Below are 21,356 nucleotides of genomic sequence, written 5' to 3' on the forward strand. Positions count from 1 at the left end.
GGGTACTAGGGAACAAGTAGGGATGTGTTATCGAGTGCGAGTATGCTCGAGCGGGTCTCTGATATTTTATGTTGTATTTCAGAAAGACATCATGGTTGGGACACGCCACAGACCAGGGACCAGCGGGGTAAGTGATGAGGAGCCCCGCCAAATGATTCATGAGGAGGTGGCTGCGGCCATCCGAGCCGAGATTCCAGAGATGTTTGGGTCTATCAAGACCACATTGATTGAGAACTTCGATGAGCGGTATGCAGCAGTGACTGAGGCTGCGGCTGTTGCAGCTACTGTCGTCATTGCTGCTGCCAGGCCTCAGGGAGGTGACTCGTTGTTATTTTGCGAGTTCAACAACACGAAGTGACCAGAGTTTGATGGGACGTAGGATCCGATCGCTGCGATGAGATTGATTTCTAATATCGAGGGATGCTTCTACACGTGTTCTTGTCCGGAGCATCTGAGAGTACGGTCCGCGCTAAACAAGCTTCGCTTGGAAGCGAAGGATTAGTGGAAGTTCGTGATGGCGAGCTTCACTCTTGCGGATATTTCTGAGGTGACCGGGGAGAGGTTCACCACCATGTTCAGAGATGATTATGTTCCCCCTATGGAGAGGAAGCGGTTGGCTCAAGAGTTCTTGACCTTCAAGCAAGGTACTGACTCGGTTACTGTGATTACACGAAAGTTTCATGAGAGGGCGATGTTCTGCCCTGAGCAGGTGTCTACCAAGCAGGCACACATGAGCCAATATTTGAGCATTCTGAGGAGGGATATTCAGGAGTTCATATCGAACTCGACTTACCGGACATTTGCTGAGCTTCAGGAAAATGCCCGGAAGAGGGAGATTGAGTTGGAGACTCATGCCAGGGAGGAGGCTAAGTTTCAAGGGATGGATAGGTGGCCACCACAGTATCAGCCGACAGCCAAGCGGGCAAAGCCCGCCGATTCGAGATCTGGAGGCCAGAAAGGCCGCACTTGCGGAAAGTGTGGCAAGGGACACGATGGGGTTTGTCAATTTGGTGCTTGCTACAAATGTGGCTAGGAGGGGCATATAGCCAAGGATTGCCCCAAGGGATTCATGGTTTGCTTTCATTGCAACCAGACGGTCCATTGGAAGGCTGAGTGTCCGCAGCTGCGAGGGATAGCACAGGGAGCTCAGCAGGGATCTGCCCCTGCCGTCGTGCGCACTACTGAGGTTCGGCCGGTGAAGGCCGAGGCACCGAAGGCTCGCGGGAGAGCCTTCCAGTTGACATCGGAGGAGGTCCGTGTAGCGCCCAATGTCGTGGCTGGTATGTATTCTTTCATTTATTTATGTTGAGTTTGAGGTGTTGTGCTTATATTATGATATGCGTAGGTACTTTTGAATTATGCACCTGCTTTGGTGTTATTTGACTCATGTGCGAGTCAGTCATTTGTTTCCTTGGCATTTAGTCAGCACATCAGTATCTGACGAGAGGCGTTGAGTCGACCTCTGCGAGTTTCTATAGCTAACAAGCGAGCGGTGTATGCTATGGATGTGATTCGAGGATGTATACTTGAGGTCTTCGGTGTGGAACTCCTAATAGATCTGGTCCCGATTGCGATAGGGGACGTATGTGTCATAGTGGGCATGTATTGGTTGAGTCGATTTGGAGCTGTTATAGACTATGAGCGTCAGTTGGTGATGATACGAGACCCTAATGGGGGAGTACTTACGGTGTACGACGAGGGTACCCGATGCGGGTTAGCGTTTTGTTCGGCTGCCAGAGCGAGACAGAGTTTGTAGCAGGGCTGCAGCGGGTTTGTAGCTTATGTGATGGACACACGAATGGCCGCTGGGAGGCTAAGTTCGATTGATAAGGTTCCGATAGTGTGCGAGTTCCCGGATGTATTTCCCGAGGAATTGTCGGGTGTGCCTCCCGAGAGGCAAGTTGAGTCCCGTATCGATTTGGTTCTGGGGGCAACACCTATCGCCAAGGTGCCTTATCGCCTAGCGCCACCAGAGATGCAGGAGTTATCCTCGCAGCTTCAGGAGCTACTTGGGAAAGGGTTTATTAGACCGAGTAGCTCACCCTGGGTAGCGCCGATCCTTTTTGTCAAGAAAAAGGATGGTTCACACCGGATGTGCATTGATTACCGGGAGTTGAATAAGTTGACGGTCAAGAACCGTTATCCGTTACCGAGGATCGACGATCTGTTCGATCAGTTGTAGGGGGCGTCTTGGTTCTCCAAGATAGACTTGATGTCGGGATATCATCAGATGAGGGTTCGGGATGAAGATATCCAGAAGACGGCGTTCAGAACTCGTTATGGGCATTATGAGTTCGTGATGATGCCTTTTGGGCTCACCAATGCACCCAACAACGTTCATGGATCTCATGAACAGGGTGTGCAGGCCGATGTTGGATCGGTTAGTGATCGTGTTCATTGATGATATTTTGGTGTACTCGAGATCTAGAGAGTAGCACGAAGAGCATCTGAGAGAGATTCTCGGGGTATTGAGATCGGAGAGGCTTTTCGCCAAATTCACCAAGTGTGATTTTTGGTTACGAGAGGTCCAGTTCTTGGGACACCTAGTTAAACAGGATGGCATATTGGTCGATCCGGCCAAGATTGAGGCGGTTATGAGATGGGAGGTGCCGAGATCACCCACGGAGATTTGGAGTTTTCTAGGGTTGGTCGGCTATTATCGGAGATTTATCAGGGATTTCTCCAAGATCATCGTGCCTCTCACCAGGTTGACCTGGAAGGGTGTTGCTTTTTCATGGGGTCCGGAGCAGCAGACCTCATTTGAGACACTTCGCCAGAGATTGTGCGAAGCCCCGGTGCTAGCCTGTGACATCCCTAAAATCACGGCCAGAAAATAAGATTTACCAAAGCATTTCTTAAAGAAATGCTTTGGTAAATCTTATATTTATCATATTTCGTTTTGGGAACAAATTTCGCAACTCTTTTAATCAAAGGATTACTCTGAAATCATTTTAAAATCATAAATTAAACCGGTCTTTTCTGGCCGTGATTTTGGGGATGTCACAGTTGGTTTCAGAGCTTCGGGATAATTCGGGCACGAAAAACGAGGTAAAACGGGAGAGAGAGAAGAGAAAAAGAGCAAAAATATCGGCTGCCCTCGCAAGCCTTTTATAGGAGGCTGAGGCCTCGCATTATGCTGGGCGTAATGCTCTACGCGGGGCGTAATGCCTCGGATCGTTGCTGCATGCGTCATCGGAGCACTCGAGTCTGAGGCGGTGCATGCATCGGGGTACGCTGGGCGTAGTTCGGATCGGATTGATGACTCCCCCCTCCTTCGGATAATATCGGGATTTAATAATTAAATTTAAATTTTAATTATTTAATAAACTTCGAAAATTCGTATCTTCTTCATACGAACTCCGTTTTCGACGTTCTTTATATCCACGCGTAGGTAAGACTACGCTCTACAAGTTTCATTTAGACTCCGTCGGCTAATTTTGACTTTTATTTTTTATTATTTATTTTTAGTAGGCCGGGACAGGAAAACTTCGTTATAAATTCATAACTTCTTCATCTGACATCCGTTTTCGTCAGTCTTTTCACCAAAGCACTACTATCAACGAGATCTTCGATTCTCGTTTAGATTGTTTTGACCAAAAATCACTCGATCTCGAATCGAGTATTCGGGCTGCATACTGCTAAGCTGAAACTTCGGAAAATCCTAACTTCCTCATACGAAGTCAGATTTGGGCGTTCTTTTTATGCCCGCTCTCGGTTTAATGAATTCTACGACTTTAGTTTAGATCACTAAGGATAAATATAGCTCTAACGTAAATTTCACTTTTTTCGTCATTCAGCGTTGCCGGTTCTGTCGCGAAACTTCAATAGGCTATAACTTCTTCGTTATAACTCGAATTTCGGCATTCTTTTTATCTTCGGATACCTTGTTTCGACCACTACATCTTTATGCAAAGATATCGGGCTTATCTCATAATTTAAATTTGACATTTATTTTATTCTTAATTCATTAAATTATAATAATTAAGAAAATAAACACATAATTCACATAATACTCAAATATTTCATCATTAATACTTCAAAAAAGAGTTACAAGGGTTAACCTAGACTATTACATCAATGATAATGCCTAGCCTGGAAACGCGAGCGTTACATTTCTCTCCCCCTTAGGATGATTCCGTCCCCGGAATAACACATCAACAAACAAATGCGGATAGCGACTCAACATGTCACTCTCCATTTCCCAAGTGAGATTTGGCCCATTCGAATGTTTCTAACGGACAAGCACTAATTCGACCATCTTGCGTCGCAACTTCTTAGTCTTTCGGTCAATGATTGCCTCTGGTTCTTCAATCAAGCTTTTGTTCTCATCAATTCTCAACTCCAAAAGCGGAATCATGTCGGGAACTTCTTCTGTGAACTTCCTCAAATAACACATGGAAAGTGTTATGAATTCCATTCAGTTCTTCTGGTAGTTCGAGCTTGTAAGCTTGGTTCCCAATCCTCTGAAGAACTTTAAACGGTCCAATAAACCTTGGAATTAATTTTCCCCTTTTACCCAATCTTATAAGTCCCTTCCACGACGAGACTTTAAGCAAAACCGAATCTCCAACTTCAAAAGTCATCGGTCTTCGCTTCTTGTCCGCATAGCTCTTTTGACAATTCTGAGCTGCTAACATTTTTTCTTTAATTATTTTCAACTTTTTAGTGGTTTGATGAACCATCTCGGGCCCCATAAACTGCTTTTCCCCAGTCTCAAGCCAACAAGACGGCGTACGACACTTCTGTTCGTACAAAGCTTGATAAGGTGCCATCTTTATGCTCGAGTGGAAACTATTATTGTAGGAAAATTCTACCAAAGGTAAATGTTCATCCCAATTACCTTGGAATTCGAGGGTACATGCTCTCAGCATATCTTCAAGTGTTCGTATTGTTCGTTCGCTTTGACCATCAGTCTGTGGATGGTAAGTTGTACTTAAACACAACTTGGTACCCAATTCCTCTTGTAGACTTTTCCAAAATCGTGAGGTGAAACGGCTGTCACGATCTGACACAATCGTTAACGGAACACCATGAAGCCTCACAATTTCCTTCATGTAAGAATTTGCAAGCTTTTCTATAGACCATTTCTCATTGGCTGCTATGAAATGCACACTCTTAGTGAAGTGATCAATGACCACCCATATCATGTCGTGACCGTTCTTTGTTCTGGGTAGTTTAGTGAAAAAATCCATGGCAATGTCTTCCCATTTACCCATAGGTATAGGTAAAGGTTCTAAACTCCCATATGGTTTCTGATGTTGTGTCTGTTGGAATAATGTCTAAGGCTGCAACTATATTAGACAAGTATTTGACCCGGTTGTGCATGGTCCTTTTGGGTTGCCTTCACCATAGCAACTTGATAGGATGATTTATTACGAGAGAGTAAATATTATTAATATATTATGAGAATAATATAATGAATAATATATTTGTTATTTGATTAATATAACTCATAGAATTAATTTGGTGACTTAAAGAGATTAATTAAATAAAGGGGTATAAACTGTCAATTGTTTGATAGTTAAACTTTAGACTGTAAATCCTTATTGATATAGGATTGGACGATTTCTAGGTCTAGGATAAGCCAAAATCGTCCAAAGGGTTATCAAGGAAAGGATATGGATTAACTTAAAGTCTAAGTTATCTAATTAGGGTTTAGGTTGTAACCCTTAAGGAATCTACAAGTATAAATAGACCCCATGGCATAGGGAATTCGACACCTCTCCAAAAGTAAGAGAACCCTGGCCGAATTCCTCCCCTCTCCTCTCTCCTAAATCATTCTTCTTGCTATTGGTGTTTGTAAGCCATTAGAGGAGTGACATTTGTGACTCTAGAAGCTCCAAGACCTCAAGATCAACAAGGAACTCAAAGGTATGATTCTAGATCTGTTTCAATGTTGTTATTTAACCTAATTAGTCATTAGAAGACTTGGATTCAAAGCATGTTTATTAGAAAGCCTAGATCCAAGCAATAGGGTTTTGCATGCGCACATAGGAAAGTTCTTATGGCTAAAACCCATCAGTGGTATCAGAGCCTAGCTTGGTTTTCTTTAAATTGTTGCTTGATTAACTGAGACAAACCTGCAAAATTCGATTTTTAGGTTTCTGAGTCACTGACTCGGCGAGTCCCAAGGTGGACTCGGCGAGTAGGCCTGACTCGGCGAGTCCGCTTGTGCACTCGGCGAGTCCATGCGTCAGGAATGGCCAGATTCGGGATTTTTTCATAATTATCTTATGGAAACTTACCTTAATCATAATAGATCAATCTAAATCTGATTTTTTGATATATATGACTATTATCTTGATCTAGTTAAAGGTATTTATCAACTAATAAAATATTTAATTTCCTTATATGATAATTAATTAATTATTTTAATTATTTTGGTAATTATCTTGAATAAAATCAAATATAGATAATTAGGATAGTAATTGTTAATTGGAATTATTTGTTATTTGATCCTCCATGTTTTAAATGTTTAAAACCTATCCTCAAGTTTTGAAATTTATATTTGTGATTAAAAGTTTTAATTTAGACAACTTAAATTTCAAACCCTAGATTTTAAAAGTTTTAAAATACAACCCTATACTAATATGATATTACTAGAATAATATATATATGTATAACTAAATGCTAGTCTTACCGTTAGTAGGCCTCATTCACGAAGCCGATCTATAAGGTGGGTATAAGGTTGCGGCCTATAAAATGGCGCTTAATGGGTGTACACTCACACCCACCGCTTGCTTGATTGGTGGAGGGTCGTTAGCCGAACGGGTAGGATAGGGCAACCTCATCCTCTCATTAAAAGTATAATAAGAAATACAAAGTAACTACACTTTTTTTAAAAATTTCCCAATCCTAGTTACTTTAGGAAAAGTGAATTGATGCAATCCCATGAAATTACACTTTGCACCTTGCTAAGATGTTAGTGGAGCGTGTGTGGTTTACCGGCACACTAATTGGTTCTAAGCGAAGGTGGCAAAGGGTGATTCATTGTTTATCATAGTTCGATGGAACGTGTGTGGTTTACCGGCACATCGAATAGGTGATCGTTACAATGAAGGCACCATGTGAATTTGCATGGTAATTCACACTCGCTTTGTGATCCTCGGCATCCCAGTCACAAACGAGAGGGGCATATCGAGATTTAAACATGCCATTGAATAGTTTCAATGAATCTCATCCGAACCTAGGAATTCTCAAAAACACTTAGGACTAATAGTTTAAGTTTTGTGATGGAGAATTAGTGAATCGTCATTCACTTACCTTCAATTTATTTGCATGTTAGATTACGACATCCCTTTTCTAGTATGTAAATGTTATTGTTGGATCCTAGCCCTAATTTTCTTATTGGGTGATAATTAGGGATTCTTATTCTAATCTATCTTTGTCCTTTCTAATTGTAGATGTCGAACGCAAACAACGCTGCTGCTAGTTCTTTCACGTTGATGAGCCTTTGCCAAAAGGTCACCTTCGATGGAACGAACTTTAGCGAATGGATAAGATACATTCGCACCATTGCTCGCTATGAGGATAAGGAGTATGTCCTCGATGAAAAGCTCGAGAAAATCAACCCTAAAGTTGCTACTCCCGCCGAAATCACCGCCTTTGAAACTCATGAGCGAGATGCAACGAAGGTACATTGCATCATGATCGCCACCATGAACTCCGAATTCCAAAAGTCCTACGAGGACATGTACCCATAAGATATGCACCAAGACTTATTGGAGAGATACCATCAAAACGCGAGACAAGAGCGTTATGAGATTTTCACCAACATGATTTCCGCGAAGATGGGTCATGGAGAATCTCTTACCGTGCACCTGCAAAAGATGCAAAGGTATGTCGACCGCCTTCGCAAGTTAAATGTTGACTTCGGTGAAGACTTGGCGATCGATATGGTGCTTCACTCTTTGCCTCCGATGTACAACCAATTTAGGACGAACTACCACATGAACAAAGAAGAGGTCACCCTAAGCAAACTCCAAGGTCTCTTGAGGGTCGCTGAGAGCAACTTCAAGGACAAGTCTGTTGCACCTACTCCCAATCCGCCCGCTGCTCCTGTCTTGGCTATTGGTCAAGGAAAGGGAAAGAAGAGGAAGGCTTCATCAAAGAACCATCACAAGGTTAAAGCCCGAGATGGTGCCCCGAAGGAGGCAGAGTGCCACCACTGCCACAAGATAGGACATCGGAAGAGAAGCTGCCCAGATTACCTGCAAGCAATCAAAGAGGGAAAGATCAAGCCATCTTTCGCAGGTATATACACAATCAAATCTAACGATTCTAATCATGCTATTTCTTGGGTTCTTGATACCGGTTGTGGTTATCACATTTGTTCTAATGTGCAGGGACTAAGAAGAAGTAGGGATGTGGAGCAAGGAAGGATCAATCTAATCATGGGGAACAGAAGATCGTCGCCTGTGACCAAGATTGGAGTGTATTCTTTAGTGCTTAGGAATAGTTTGGTTTTAGATTTGAACAATTGTTGCTATTCGCCAGAAATGGCTAGAAACATCATTTCATTTCATGGTTTATATAGACAAGGATTTAGATTTTTTTTTAATAATGAGAATGGTTCTATTTTGGCTTATCTAAATGGTGTCTTTTACTTTGAAGCTATACCATGTAATGGAATATATGAAACCGTTATGATTGTTGATAACTTAGGAAATGATGTTTTGAATATTGATTCTTCCACTAGTATGGATAAATCATCCTTGTGGCATTGTCGTCTTGGACATGTCAACAAGAAACGTATAGCCCAACTCCAAAAGGATGGAGTGTTGGAGTCATTCGACCTTAGGGAAGATGACACATGCGAGTCTTGTTTGCTTGGAAAGATGACTAAGTCACCCTTCACGAGTACATGTGAAAGGGGCGAGGGTCTATTGGACCTAATACATACCGATGTATGTGGACCGTTTAGATCAACCACGAAGGATGGGAACCGCTTCTATGTGACTTTTACCGATGACTATAGTAGATATGGGTATATCTACTTAATCAAGCAAAAGTCAGACACCTTTGAAAAGTTCAAAGAGTTCAAGAATGAAGTGGAGAATCAATTGGGCAGGAAAATCAAGATGCTTCGATCCGATCGAGGAGGAGAGTACCTAAGTCTTGAATTCCACGATTATCTCAAGGAGTGTGGAATAGTTTCACAATTGACGCCTCCTAAGACACCGCAGTTGAATGGTGTGGCAGAAAAGCATAATCGAACCTTATTAGATATGGTTTGCTCTATGATGATTCGTGCTTCACTACCAATCTCTTTTTGGGGGTATGCCTTAGAGACTGCCGCCCATATCCTTAACCGAGTCCCTACTAAGAAGGTTGCCAAAACACCTCACGAGATGTGGACAGGGAAAGCTCCCTCGTTGGCACATATCAAGGTTTGGGGTTGCGAGGCTTTCGTAAGACGAGATACTCACGACAAGCTTGAACCTCGAAGTGAGCGATGTATTTTCATCGGCTACCCGCAGACATCCTTTGGATATCTCTTCTATAGACCGAAGGACAATGTTGTCTTCGTTGCGAGGAGAGGAGTTTTCCGAGAGCGAGAACTCATAAGCCAAGGAGACAGTGGGAGGCAAATCGAACTTGAAGAGATTCAAGAGTCGATAGATGAAGGAACCTCTACCGCTGGCATTCAACCCGAGGAGGAAACTCCGGTTGAACCGATTGACGAATCCTTACCTCTTAGACGTTCCGATAGAGTTAGAGTTCATCCCCAGTTTTATGGCTTTCATATTACTACCGAAGGGGACACGTATATTAGTGATGGTACACTAGTAAATCTTGATGAACCTAATAGCTATAAGGAAGCCATGGCAGGCCCGGAGTCTGTAAAGTGGAAAGAGGCAATGGATAGCGAGATCCAATCCATGTATGATAACCAAGTTTGGAATTTGGTTGATTACGTGCCCGGACGTAAGACCGTTGGGTGCAAATGGATCTTCAAGAAGAAGACCGACGTGGATGGGAACGTACACACATATAAAGCGCGATTGGTCGCAAAGGGCTTTACTCAAACTCCTGGAGTGGACTATGATGAGACCTTCTCACCAGTTGCGAAGATTAAATCTATTAGAGTGATGCTAGCAATTGCCGCATTTCATGATTATGAGATTTGGCAAATGGATGTCAAGACCGCTTTCCTTAACGGAAAGTTGGCTGAGGATGTTTACATGGCTCAGCCAGAGGGGTTTGTGGATCCGAAGCATCCGGATAGAGTGTGTAAGCTTGAGAAGTCCATTTATGGACTTAAGCAAGCGTCTCGCAGATGGAATCTTTGCTTCGATGAGAAAGTCAAAGAGTTTGGATTTGTACGAAGCGAAGACGAATCTTGTGTATATGTCAAATCCAATGGGAGTATAGTAAGCTTCCTCGTTCTATATGTCGATGACATATTACTCATAGGAAACGACATCCCGACTCTGCAGGAAGTTAAATCCTGGCTCGGGAAATGCTTCGCTATGAAGGACCTCGGAGAGGCTTCTTACATTTTGGGAATAAGGATAGTAAGAGAAAGAAGTAAGAGACTAATTGGACTTAGTCAGAATACTTACTTAGAGAAGGTACTAAAACGTTTTAGTATGGAAAGCTCAAAGAAGGGAGAACTACCGATACAAAGTAATGCCAAATTGAGTAAGACTCGAAGTCCGAGTACCGAAGCTGAGATAGCGGAAATGAGCCGAGTACCATACGCTTCCGCAGTTGGCTCAATCATGTACGCTATGACTTGTACTCGCCCTGATGTAGCCTTCGCTTTGAGCATGGTTAGTAGATATCAAGGGAATCCTGGCAAGGCACATTGGATTGCGGTGAAAAACATCCTTAAGTACCTTCGGAGGACGAAGGAATGGTTCTTAGTCCTCGGAGGGAGTGATGACTTGAAGGTGCGAGGGTATAGTGACGCCAGCTTTCAGACCGACAGGGACAACTACCGTTCGCAGTCGGGCTGGGTCTTTAAACTAAATGGAGGAGCAGTGACATGGAAGAGTTCCAAGCAGGAAACCGTAGCTGATTCAACATGCGAATCAGAGTACGTTGCAGCGAGCGAAGCGTCGAAGGAGGCAATATGGCTAAAGAACTTCATCGGTGATCTTGGAGTTGTACCTGCCATAAAGGAGCCAATGGAGATTTTCTGTGATAACGAAGGTGTGGTTGCCTTGACCAAGGAACCGAGGGATCATGGTAGATCAAGACATATCGACAGAAAGTATCACTTCATTAGACATCGTGTAGAAGAAGGACAACTCGTAGTGAAGAGGATATCATCAGAAGATAACCCAGCAGATCCGCTTACGAAGGGACTGAGTAGGGTTAAGCACTTGCAGCATGCTAGGAGTATTGGGCTGAAGGATGATATTAGCATAGATTAGATAGTATTAGAAACGTGTAATAGATAAATGTAATTGACATTTGATGATTAAATAAAGGAGTTTTATTTATGAGTAATGTTACTATCTTATGTTAATTGTTTAGCTATTGTTTCACTTTGCATGTTTTGACTTCCAGAATAATTGAGTTTATTAGGAATAATCGAATTGTTCAAATGGTCCACAATCGTTCATATGTTGGGAGTAGATATGAATGAAGATTGTCATGAATTGGTGTGTAGAATGTCTAAATGGTGTTAGACATAGAAAAAGATTGCTGCAACGTTCATGAGTGCTTATGAACTAGTTTTGAGCATTGGAATAAACCCGCGCTTGCTGGAATCACCTTATGGAATACGATATAAAAGGTGATCGCAAGACGATAATATCATATAGTCTTAAAACCTAGATATATGGTTTGTTATTTGTTAATTGGTTGTACATTGATAATACGAAAACGCATCAATAACTTGGTGTTATAAAACGTATTGTTGTGTATAGTTGGTTAATGAATAAGTAAATGCATATAAGTCGAAGTTTATCTGTAACTTTTATCTAAGAAGGTAAAAGCGATATCTCGGCCGCTCGATGATTTGATTGGACTTATGTGCCGGGCCCGGTCAGAACTAAATTGATGTGTTCGATTAAGTTCTATGTCAAATAAATCAGAGATCGAGAAACCTAAATGCTTGACTAACCATTCCATAGGATTGTCAGCATGATATCTAACAGAGGACTGTACGTTCCCTTATCTAAAGGACAAGATTGATTATATCAGAGTTGACAGCGTCTTTGAGAGCTACGATTGCAAACCGAATTGTACTTGTGAATATAGTTACTAGACTTATCCAAGTGGGAGACTGTTGGAATAGTGTCTAAGGCTGCAACTATATTAGACAAGTACTTGACCCGGTTGTGCATGGTCCTTTTGGGTTGCGTTCACCATAGCAACTTGATAGGATGATTTATTACGAGAGAGTAAATATTATTAATATATTATGAGAATAATATATTTGTTATTTGATTAATATAAGTCATAGAATTAATTAGAATTAATTTGGTGACTTAAAGAGATTAATTAAATAAAGGGGTATAAACTGTCAATTGTTTGATAGTTAAACTTTAGACTGTAAATCCTTATTGATATAGGATTGGACGATTTCTAGGGCTAGGATAAGCCAAAATCATCCAAAGGGTTATCAAGGAAAGGATATGGATTAACTTAAAGTCTAAGTTATCTAATTAGGGTGTAGGTTGTAACCCTTAAGGAATCTACAAGTATAAATAGACCCCATGACATAGGGAATTCGAAACCTCTCCAAAAGTAAGAGAACCCTGGCCGAATTCCTCCCCTCTCCTCTCTCCTAAATCATTCTTCTTGCTATTGGTGTTTGTAAGCCATTAGAGGAGTGACATTTGTGACTCTAGAAGCTCCAAGACCTCAAGATCAACAAGGAACTCAAAGGTATGATTCTAGATCTGTTTCAATGTTGTTATTTAACCTAATTAGTCATTAGAAGACTTGGATTCAAAGAATGTTTATTAGAAAGCCTAGATCCAAGCAATAGGGTTTTGCATGCGCACATAGGAAAGTTCTTATGGCTAAAACCCATCAGTGTCTTGACTCTCACACAAGTCACACACTCGGCCACATACTTTGCAACATCAAGCTTCATCGTTGGCCACCAGTAGTAGGGTTTCGGGTCCCTATACATTTTAGTACTACCTAGATGAATTGAGTACATGGTTTTGTGAGCTTCTTCCATCAAAAGATCTCTAATTCCTCCGGACTTAGGTACCCAAATCCGATCTTGGAACACCTTCAGTCTGTGATTGTTTATACCGAACACTAACATTTTACCCAAACGTTCCTCCTTTCGGTCATTCTTCTCTAAAGCTTCTTCTTGAGCTTTCTTTATACTCTCCACAATTATCGAGACAACTTCTATTCTCAACGCTCTTGGCCTTTTTCTCTCAAGATTGACTTTCCGACTGAGAGCATCAGCAACAACATTAGCTTTACCGGGGTGGTAAATTATCTCACAATCGTAGTTCTTGAGTAACTCTGGCCAACGTCGTTGCCTCCTATGTAACTCTTTCTGATTAAAGAGTTATTGGAGACTCTTATGATTAGTGAAAAGTTTGCACTCCGTGCCATAGAGGTAATGCCTCCATATTTTCAGAGCGAAAACTACGGCTGCCAACCGCAAATCGTGAGTAGGGTAGTTCTTTTCATGCTCCTTCAACTGTCGAGACACATATGCTATCACCTTTTCTCTTTGGGTAAAAACAAAACCCAATCCAACCCCATACACATCTCTATAAACAGCGAAGTCTTCAACTCCATCGGGTAGAGAAAGTATCGGTGCCTCGCATAGCTTCTTCTTTAGCTTCTCGAATGCTTCTTTATGCTTATCACTCCAAGCATAAGTAGCTCCTTTGTGGGTCAAAGCTGTTAATGGAGTAGCAATCGAAGAAAAGCCTTGGATAAACCTTCAGTAATATCCGGCTAACCCTAAAAAGCTTCGGATCTCCGTGGGACTTTTCGGTTGTTCCCACTTCATTACAGCCTCAATCTTTGCTGGATCAACCATTATCCCTTCTTGGTTGACCACGTGACCCAAGAATTGGACTTCTCGAATCCAAAAATCACACTTGGAGAACTTTGCGTACAACTTCTCCTTCTTCAAGACTTCTAACACTTCTCGCAAGTGTCTGCCATGGTCCTCTTGGCTTTTCGAGTAAATCAGAATGTCATCTATGAACAATATCACAGATTTATCAAGGAACAGATTACAAACCCTATTCATTAAATCCATGAATGCTGTTGGAGCATTGGTTAGTCCAAACGACATAACCAAGAACTCGCAGTGTCCATATCTAGTTCTGAATGCAGTCTTCTTGATATCCTGATCTCTCACTTTTAGCTGATGATATCCTGACCTTAGGTCAATCTTTGAAAAATAACTTGAACCTTGTAGTTGATCGAACAGGTCATCAATCCTCGGCAACGGATATCTATTCTTTATTGTTGCCTTGTTCAGCTCTCTGTAATCGATGCACATTCTTATATTTCCATCTTTCTTCTTCACGAATAACACTGGAGCTCCCTAGGGTGATGAACTAGGTCTAATGAAACCTTTGTCCAATAACTCCTGAAGTTTCATCATCAGCTCCTTCATCTCCGTCGGAGCTAATCGATAAGGTGCTTTTGCTATTAGCGTGGTTGCTGGTAACAAGTCTATTCTAAACTCCACTTGTCTATCAGGTGGTAATCCAAGAAGATCTTTGGGAAATACTTCCGGATAATCACACACCACTAGAATACTCTGCATCACCTTCTTTTCCTTCTTAGCGTCAATCACGAATGCTAAATATGATGTACATCCCTTGGTCAAACACTTTCTGGCTTTCATTAGGGAAAAGATTCCAGAATTTACTCGGCGTTTGTCCCCGTACACCATAAATGACTCTTTCCCTGCTAGGTTTACTTTTACTAACTTCTTTCTGCATAATATTTCGGCATCATTGGCGCTAAGCCAATCCATTCCCAACACGATGTCGAAACCATTTAGTTCGATAGACAATAATTCCTTATGAAACTTATTCCCATTCAAGTCAATTAAGATGTTTTTCATACGATGGCTAATAGGTACAAACTTTCCACTAGCAACTTCAACTAATAAAGCATTATCAAGTCTATCAATAGGCAAAACTAGTTTTCTACCAAACTCATGCGAAATAAAGGAGTAGTTAGCTCCAGAATCAAATAAAATTTGAGCAGGTAATTCATTTACGAGAAATGTACCTGAAGCGACATCAGCTTCATCTTTCGCAGCCTCAAGTGTCATCTGGAAGGCTCTCGCCTTCGGCTTTGGTGGAATGTTGGGCTTAGCTGCCTCCTTCTTCTTCGGACAGTCTTTCAAAATGTGCCATTCCTCGTTACAACCAAAGCACATCCTTTTGTTGGACGGACACTCATTGGCAAAATGCCTAATTTTTCCACACTTGTAGCAGGTTACATCCTCACTAAATTTCCCAAAGTGCTTTTTCTTGCACTTCTCACACCATTTCGCTTCGCCTCCTTTTCTTCCAAACTTTTTCGAATCAGACTTCGAAATTTTGCTTTTCTTATTGGAACCTGAAGTTCCTTCAAACTTTCTCTTCTCGCCAACTTCAACCTTGCTGGCGGTTCTTCCCTTGATCATGTCCTCAACAGACTTGGCAGCACAAATAGATGCCTCTAGAGTAGGTGCCTGACGAACTGGCACTACGTACTCCCATAAGAGTCCCTTTGCGTACCGGTCAACCTTTGTCAGCTCATCTGGAACGATGCGCAAAGCAAACTCCATCTTGTCTGTAAAGTTATTAGTGTATTCATCAACTGACATGCTACCTTTCGTCAATGTCAGAAACTTATTCTCCAACTCCAACAGATTTTGAGCCGACCAGAACTTACGCTTGAACTGCGCCAAGAACTCTGCCCATGACAATTGCAGTGGATTATTAGGGCTTAAAGTCTTCCCTAGAGTGTTCCACCAATGAACAGATCCACCCCTGAATTGACGTACAGCAAACGTAGTTTGCAACTTGCCTCTGCAACCACACGTCATGAAGGCTAGCTCCATTTCTGAGATCCAATCCATAACTCCGATCGGATCCTCCTTTCCAGTGAAGGTCGACGGTTTGCAAGTCAGAAAATCCTTATACTTGCATCCCATTCCATCATTCCTTCTATCATGGTTGTTCTGCCTAACTATCGGTGGGTTGGCTTGACACTACTAGAAAAAAGGCCTTTTACGACGCGCAAAATACGACGCTCATTGATCTATGTTACGCAAAGGAGAGTGACATTAGAAAAATGTCATCTCTTCAAAAAATTTAAGGATAGAAGACACGCATTATTGCACGCCCTTAAATTAGTGTCTAAAAAAAACACGGAGGGCACCTATAATAAAATGCGCGTCGTCTAAGGATGTCGCTTTATAATTTTTAATGGAATGCGCGTTCCATCTTTTAACAGTAGGGGGAAATGAAATTCTGAAAAAATTAAAAATCCCGCCTTCCTTTTTTTTCTCCTTTCCCTCTTGCCCAAATTATGGACGCTCCTTCCTTCCCCCTCCCGACATTGACTGTTGGCTACTTCTTCCCTCACTTCTACCTACTGGAACCACCATATCTCGCACTCGACGTTGAAATTATTAGAAAAGCCCTAATTATACTCTCAAGTCTAAATACAGAAAAAATAGAAGATGGTGAGGCGCAGATGGATTCGTACCGTTTGTTTACTATTTTGGTGGTTCTGGTCTTTTGGTTAGTTATGGGAGTTGAAGATGATGCAAGTTGGGGCTATAGTGAATACGCGCAGATGGATTCGACAGCGAGACTGCGAGAGAGGTGTGGCGTCCGCACTCCACACGCCTTTGCTTTAAGCCCTCAGGAACTCTCACAAGTCACAAGCAGGTCTTGTCACTTTCTGTGTGCCCTACTAGTATTCTCACGCACAAATGTAGTCCAGTTCGTTGCTAATCACTCTTTTATGCTCATGGTAAGAAACTACATTCTGTTGATTTTGTTATTTTAGCGTTTTTCTATCATTGATCGTTCTTGTGGCTAGTTAAAAACCCCTTTTCTACAAAAGAAATAGTTTCTACTTGTGGTTCTCTTTCTAATTTCATTGAATTCGTATGGGTGTAGGGTTAGTTGCGTTTGTAAACTGCACATTGTTCGTATGCAGTTTTCTTTTCTGCTCATGCCTACCAAACGTTTTGATTATTTGACCTTTTTCGCAAAAAAACTATTACAGTTCAATAATTACGTTTTGTGTTCTGCTGAGAGGGTAGGTTGCTTTCCATATGATAGATGAATAGAAATTTATTTTCTCGAAATGTTTTTGTTCGGTGTTTTTTTGTTTTGTAACGGGAGCTCTGTAGATGGGAAAGATGTTACATTATCCTGTCTAAACTTAAATGTTGTTTTTCTGAAATCGAACATTGTTATTGATTTTCTTACTTCATATTAATGATATTATGTTGTTGAACATCCCATTTTTGGTCTAGGAATTATATATCTTGGTGATTTGCAGGTTTGCATGAAGGTCTAAACGATCTTGGAATTCCCGAAGAAGAAAAGAAAAGTGCATATTAAGTGATGGCTGATAAGAGTTGCCAAGGCCTTTCGTGCTATGAAAGATCTTGGAATTCCTGAAGAAAAAACAAAGCCAGACTTAAAGAGGCTTTTACAACTTTGTGATAAGAACTGGGAGCTTATTGAAGAAAAAACTATAGAGCTCTTGCTGATGCTATTTTTGATACCCAAGAGTCAGAGGCATGTTGATCTGTTTCTAAATATATATTTTATAGAAATTTTCCTCCATTGCTATTTTCTATGAATAATTCTTCTCCCCAAATTTCTGAGCTGTATCATTTTTTTTTCAGGAAGTAGAACACAAGAAAAAACTTGATGGTAATGGAATTCCATCCATTTGGCAACCCTGGAATGGAATCTCGAATTCCAATTCCATCAGATTAATGCAATTCAATAATAAAACTGAATAATCTTTTAAAGCTTATATTAATTAAGACTTAAGAGTAATTTTCTGTTGAACTATCTTAGTATTGCAGTCATTGGATCAAGATGCCAGAAACGGATTGACACCAATAAAATTAAGAGCAAAATCAGCTAAATTTGCTAAAGCAACAGTCAAGGCACAAATGGCATCATTCAAGGTCAATTTATTATAATTCTTTATTAGTATTATTAAGAAAAAAAAGATAACATTAAACATATATAATATATAATATATGTCTACAGAGATTTGGAGTATGGCCAGATTGGGATCATCCTTATCTCACTCTTGATCCAGAATATGAAGCTGCTCAGGTACTGATGCCAAATTATTATTATTATTATTATTATTATTATTATTATTATTATTATTATTATTATTATTATTTTTATTATTTAATTGTTTTGTTTTTTCTAGATTGAAGTGTTTGGGCAAATGGTTTTCAAAAGGTACATATACAGACGGAGAAAGCCAGTGCACTGGAGTCCTTCATCATGCACTGCTCTTGCAGAGGCTGAATTAGAGGTAAACAGATAAGATTATAATTAAAAATAAATAAATAAATAAGTTTTTAGTTAATTTCAAGAAAACAAAATTATAATTTAATTCATATCATGAAATATTTACTAAAAATAGGATACATATATAGAGTGTCTTATTTTCCTTGGAAGTTTCTTGCAGTATCCTGAAGTCCATGTTTCAAAGAGCATGTATGCAGTTTTCAAATTACTAACTACTCCAACTAAAGATGGATTACTTGATGAATTTCCCAAATTGTCCCTTGCAATTTGGACCACAACTCCTTGGACTATTCCTGCAAATGCTGGTATGTGTCCACCTTCATAATTCATATATCATGTATCATGTGAGTTTTTCTTTTTCTTTTTCTTTCTTTCCTTAAACAACTTTTATGTAATCAGTTGTTTATCTGTAATAGTGTAATTTTCTTCTTTCTTTTTTTAGCTGTTGCAGTGAATTCCAAGCTCCAGTATGCCATTGTTGAAGTGCAATCACCTTCACCTGATGTTACTTCATCTTCTGAAGATGGAAAGAAGAGAATTGGTAGTGTTTTGAAAGGCTCTAAGATACCATTTTTCATTGTTGCACTTGACCTTTTGTCAACACTGGAATCCAAATGGAATGTGAAACTTGCTGTTAAGAAAACAGTTTTCGGTTCAGATCTTGAAAATTGCAGGTATACTTAGGTAGGAATGGAATCATTCATTCCGATTCCATCCAACCAACAAGTCTCATAGTTTCATGTTTTTATCAAGACTTACTTTTTTTTCTGAAATTACTTATTTTGAACAGATATGCACATCCAATAAATGGGGAAGAATGTCCAGTTGTGATTGGAGGAGATTACATCACAACAGAATCAGGAACAGGACTTGTCCATACTGCCCCTGGACATGGACAAGATGATTATATAACAGGATTAAAATACAATTTGCCAATAATATCCCCAGTAGAAGATGAAGGAAAATTCACTGAAGAAGCTGGAATCTTTGAAGGGCTTGATGTGTTAGGAGATGGGAATGCTGCTGTAATTGATCACTTGGATCAACTTTCATCAATTATCATGGTGGAACCTTACAGTAAGTTAGTTATAAAGACACTATTGAAATGGTTTAATATAAAATTTACTTAAATGCCCTTGTTTTCTTGATATTAGAGCATAAGTATCCTTATGATTGGAGGACAAAAAAGCCTACGATTTTTAGGGCAACTGCACAATGGTTTGCATCTGTTGAAGGATTCAGAGAGGCTGCTATGGATGCCATTAGTCAAGTAGTATGGACTCCATCTCAGGTACTAAAATGGTTCCAGTTCTTTCTGACGTTTTACATTTTTAGTCCAAAATCCGACACTTTTTCAAAATTAGTCCTTATTTCAAGGTTTCATATCAGTTTTAGTCCCTAGAACCTTAAATACCAAAACTAAAAAATGTTTAATCCATAAGATAATATATAACACTAAATTACTAAAATGGTTCCAGTTCTTTCTGATTTTTACATTTTTAGTCGTAAATCCAACGCTTTTTCAAAATTGGTCCTTATATCAAGGTATCATATCAATCTTGGTCCCTAGAACCTTGAAATACCAAAACTAAAAAAGGTTCGGTACATAAGATAATAATATATAGAATAAAATAAATTACTAAAATGGTTCAACGTCTTTCTGATTTTTACATTTTTAGTCCAAAATCGAACGCTTTTTTTCAAAACTGGTCCTTATTTCAAGGTTTCATATCAATTTTGGTCTCTAAACTTTGAAATACCAAAACTGAAAAAGGTTTGGTACATTACTAGTTTGTTAAAAGTTGAAGTTTTATTCAAATATATAAAAAAAATTATGATAGTTTCTGGACTCCAAAAGTATCTTTTGATTAGGATTGAAATGCTTCAAAGTTTTTTGCATAATTCTATTTTGCTTAGTGGGTGTGTTTGTTTTATAGGTTTGGGCTGTTACAGGGGGTAGTGATGGGATTGCAAATACCAACTCGGTTTGAGTTCTATTTTTCATCCATCTCTGATTTGAGTTCACCTCTTCAACGACTGAAGAATCCATCTCTTCATTTTAATCCATCGCAGCTCCCTGTGACACACTTACCAACTCGGTTCACCTCTTTGCTTGGTAAATATATATTTGCATCTTTGTTTTTTCTATTTGTTAGTATTGATCATCTATTTTTATTGTGTTTGTTTTTTGAATCGGTTGTAAGTTACCCTGTCTGAGTACATATAAATAGAAGGAAGATGTCCCAATGTGGATGCCATCCAGGTGTTTGTTGAAAGTCCCAAGTGAAATTTGTTGTTATTTTAGACATCGTATAGTTGCTAAGTTCAATGGAAAATCTATTTTATTGAGTAAGTTTTATGAGTTTTTTGATGAAAGGTTTAGATTTTCTTGATGTCATAGCTAAACTAATTATGTTCTCTTTCTCCTTCTCCATTTACAGAATCAATGATGGGTTTGGGGAAAACCCTGTGAAACAGCCATTTGAATGTGATGATTAGGTTCGGTTGTGATGGAGACAGGTTGGTTTTCTGACATTGCATGGAGCCAATTTTGGAGTAGCGAAATGTAAGAACAATCGGATTCAAAGCAATCCAAAACCGAATATAACTGGTTGTCCATGGTGAGTGAGCCCAGTTATTGAGATCAGTGGAACCCTAAACTGATGGGCTACGTATGAAGTGTTTAATCTATTTACAACTAAATAGAGTAAAGTCAAATGCTTTGACCACAGAAAATGGTGGAAGTGTTGGCTTATCATCTATAATTGAAGTTGATGTTAAGTCAGTAGTAACAATGGCAAGAGGAACTACTTACAAGTAAGCCTTTCTTATAGATTTTTACCATTAATTTTTAAGAATAGCAGCTTACTTCTAACTAAAATTTGCATT

General features: G+C 40.0%; 1 protein-coding gene across 1 annotated transcript; it reads left to right on the forward strand.

The window, feature by feature from the left end:
* The first annotated feature begins 514 nt into the window (after window positions 1-514).
* On the forward strand, window positions 515-20,966 carry LOC128127680 (isoleucine--tRNA ligase, chloroplastic/mitochondrial-like). The gene is made up of 11 exons (XM_052766344.1): window positions 515-644; window positions 17,464-17,514; window positions 17,994-18,106; window positions 18,192-18,260; window positions 18,364-18,471; window positions 18,628-18,772; window positions 18,910-19,141; window positions 19,258-19,544; window positions 19,622-19,844; window positions 20,405-20,583; window positions 20,845-20,966. Exons 1-11 carry the CDS (start codon window positions 515-517, stop codon window positions 20,964-20,966), a joined length of 1,659 nt encoding a protein of 552 aa, XP_052622304.1.
* Window positions 20,967-21,356: the final 390 nt, after the last annotated feature.

Source organism: Lactuca sativa, chromosome 1 (assembly GCF_002870075.4).
Source record: "Lactuca sativa cultivar Salinas chromosome 1, Lsat_Salinas_v11, whole genome shotgun sequence".
NCBI classification, from domain to species: Eukaryota; Viridiplantae; Streptophyta; class Magnoliopsida; order Asterales; family Asteraceae; genus Lactuca; species Lactuca sativa.

What these genes read in the sequence shown, in the direction of transcription:
- LOC128127680 (XM_052766344.1), top strand. Translation starts at nt 515, where the DNA reads ATGGCGAGCTTCACTCTTGCGGATATTTCTGAGGTGACCGGGGAGAGG. An exon ending in TTGCAGAGGCTGAATTAGAG is followed by an intron (nt 18,472 to 18,627) that starts GTAAACAGATAA and finishes AGTTTCTTGCAG; the next exon opens with TATCCTGAAGTCCATGTTTC. An exon ending in TCAGATCTTGAAAATTGCAG is followed by an intron (nt 19,142 to 19,257) that starts GTATACTTAGGT and finishes TATTTTGAACAG; the next exon opens with ATATGCACATCCAATAAATG.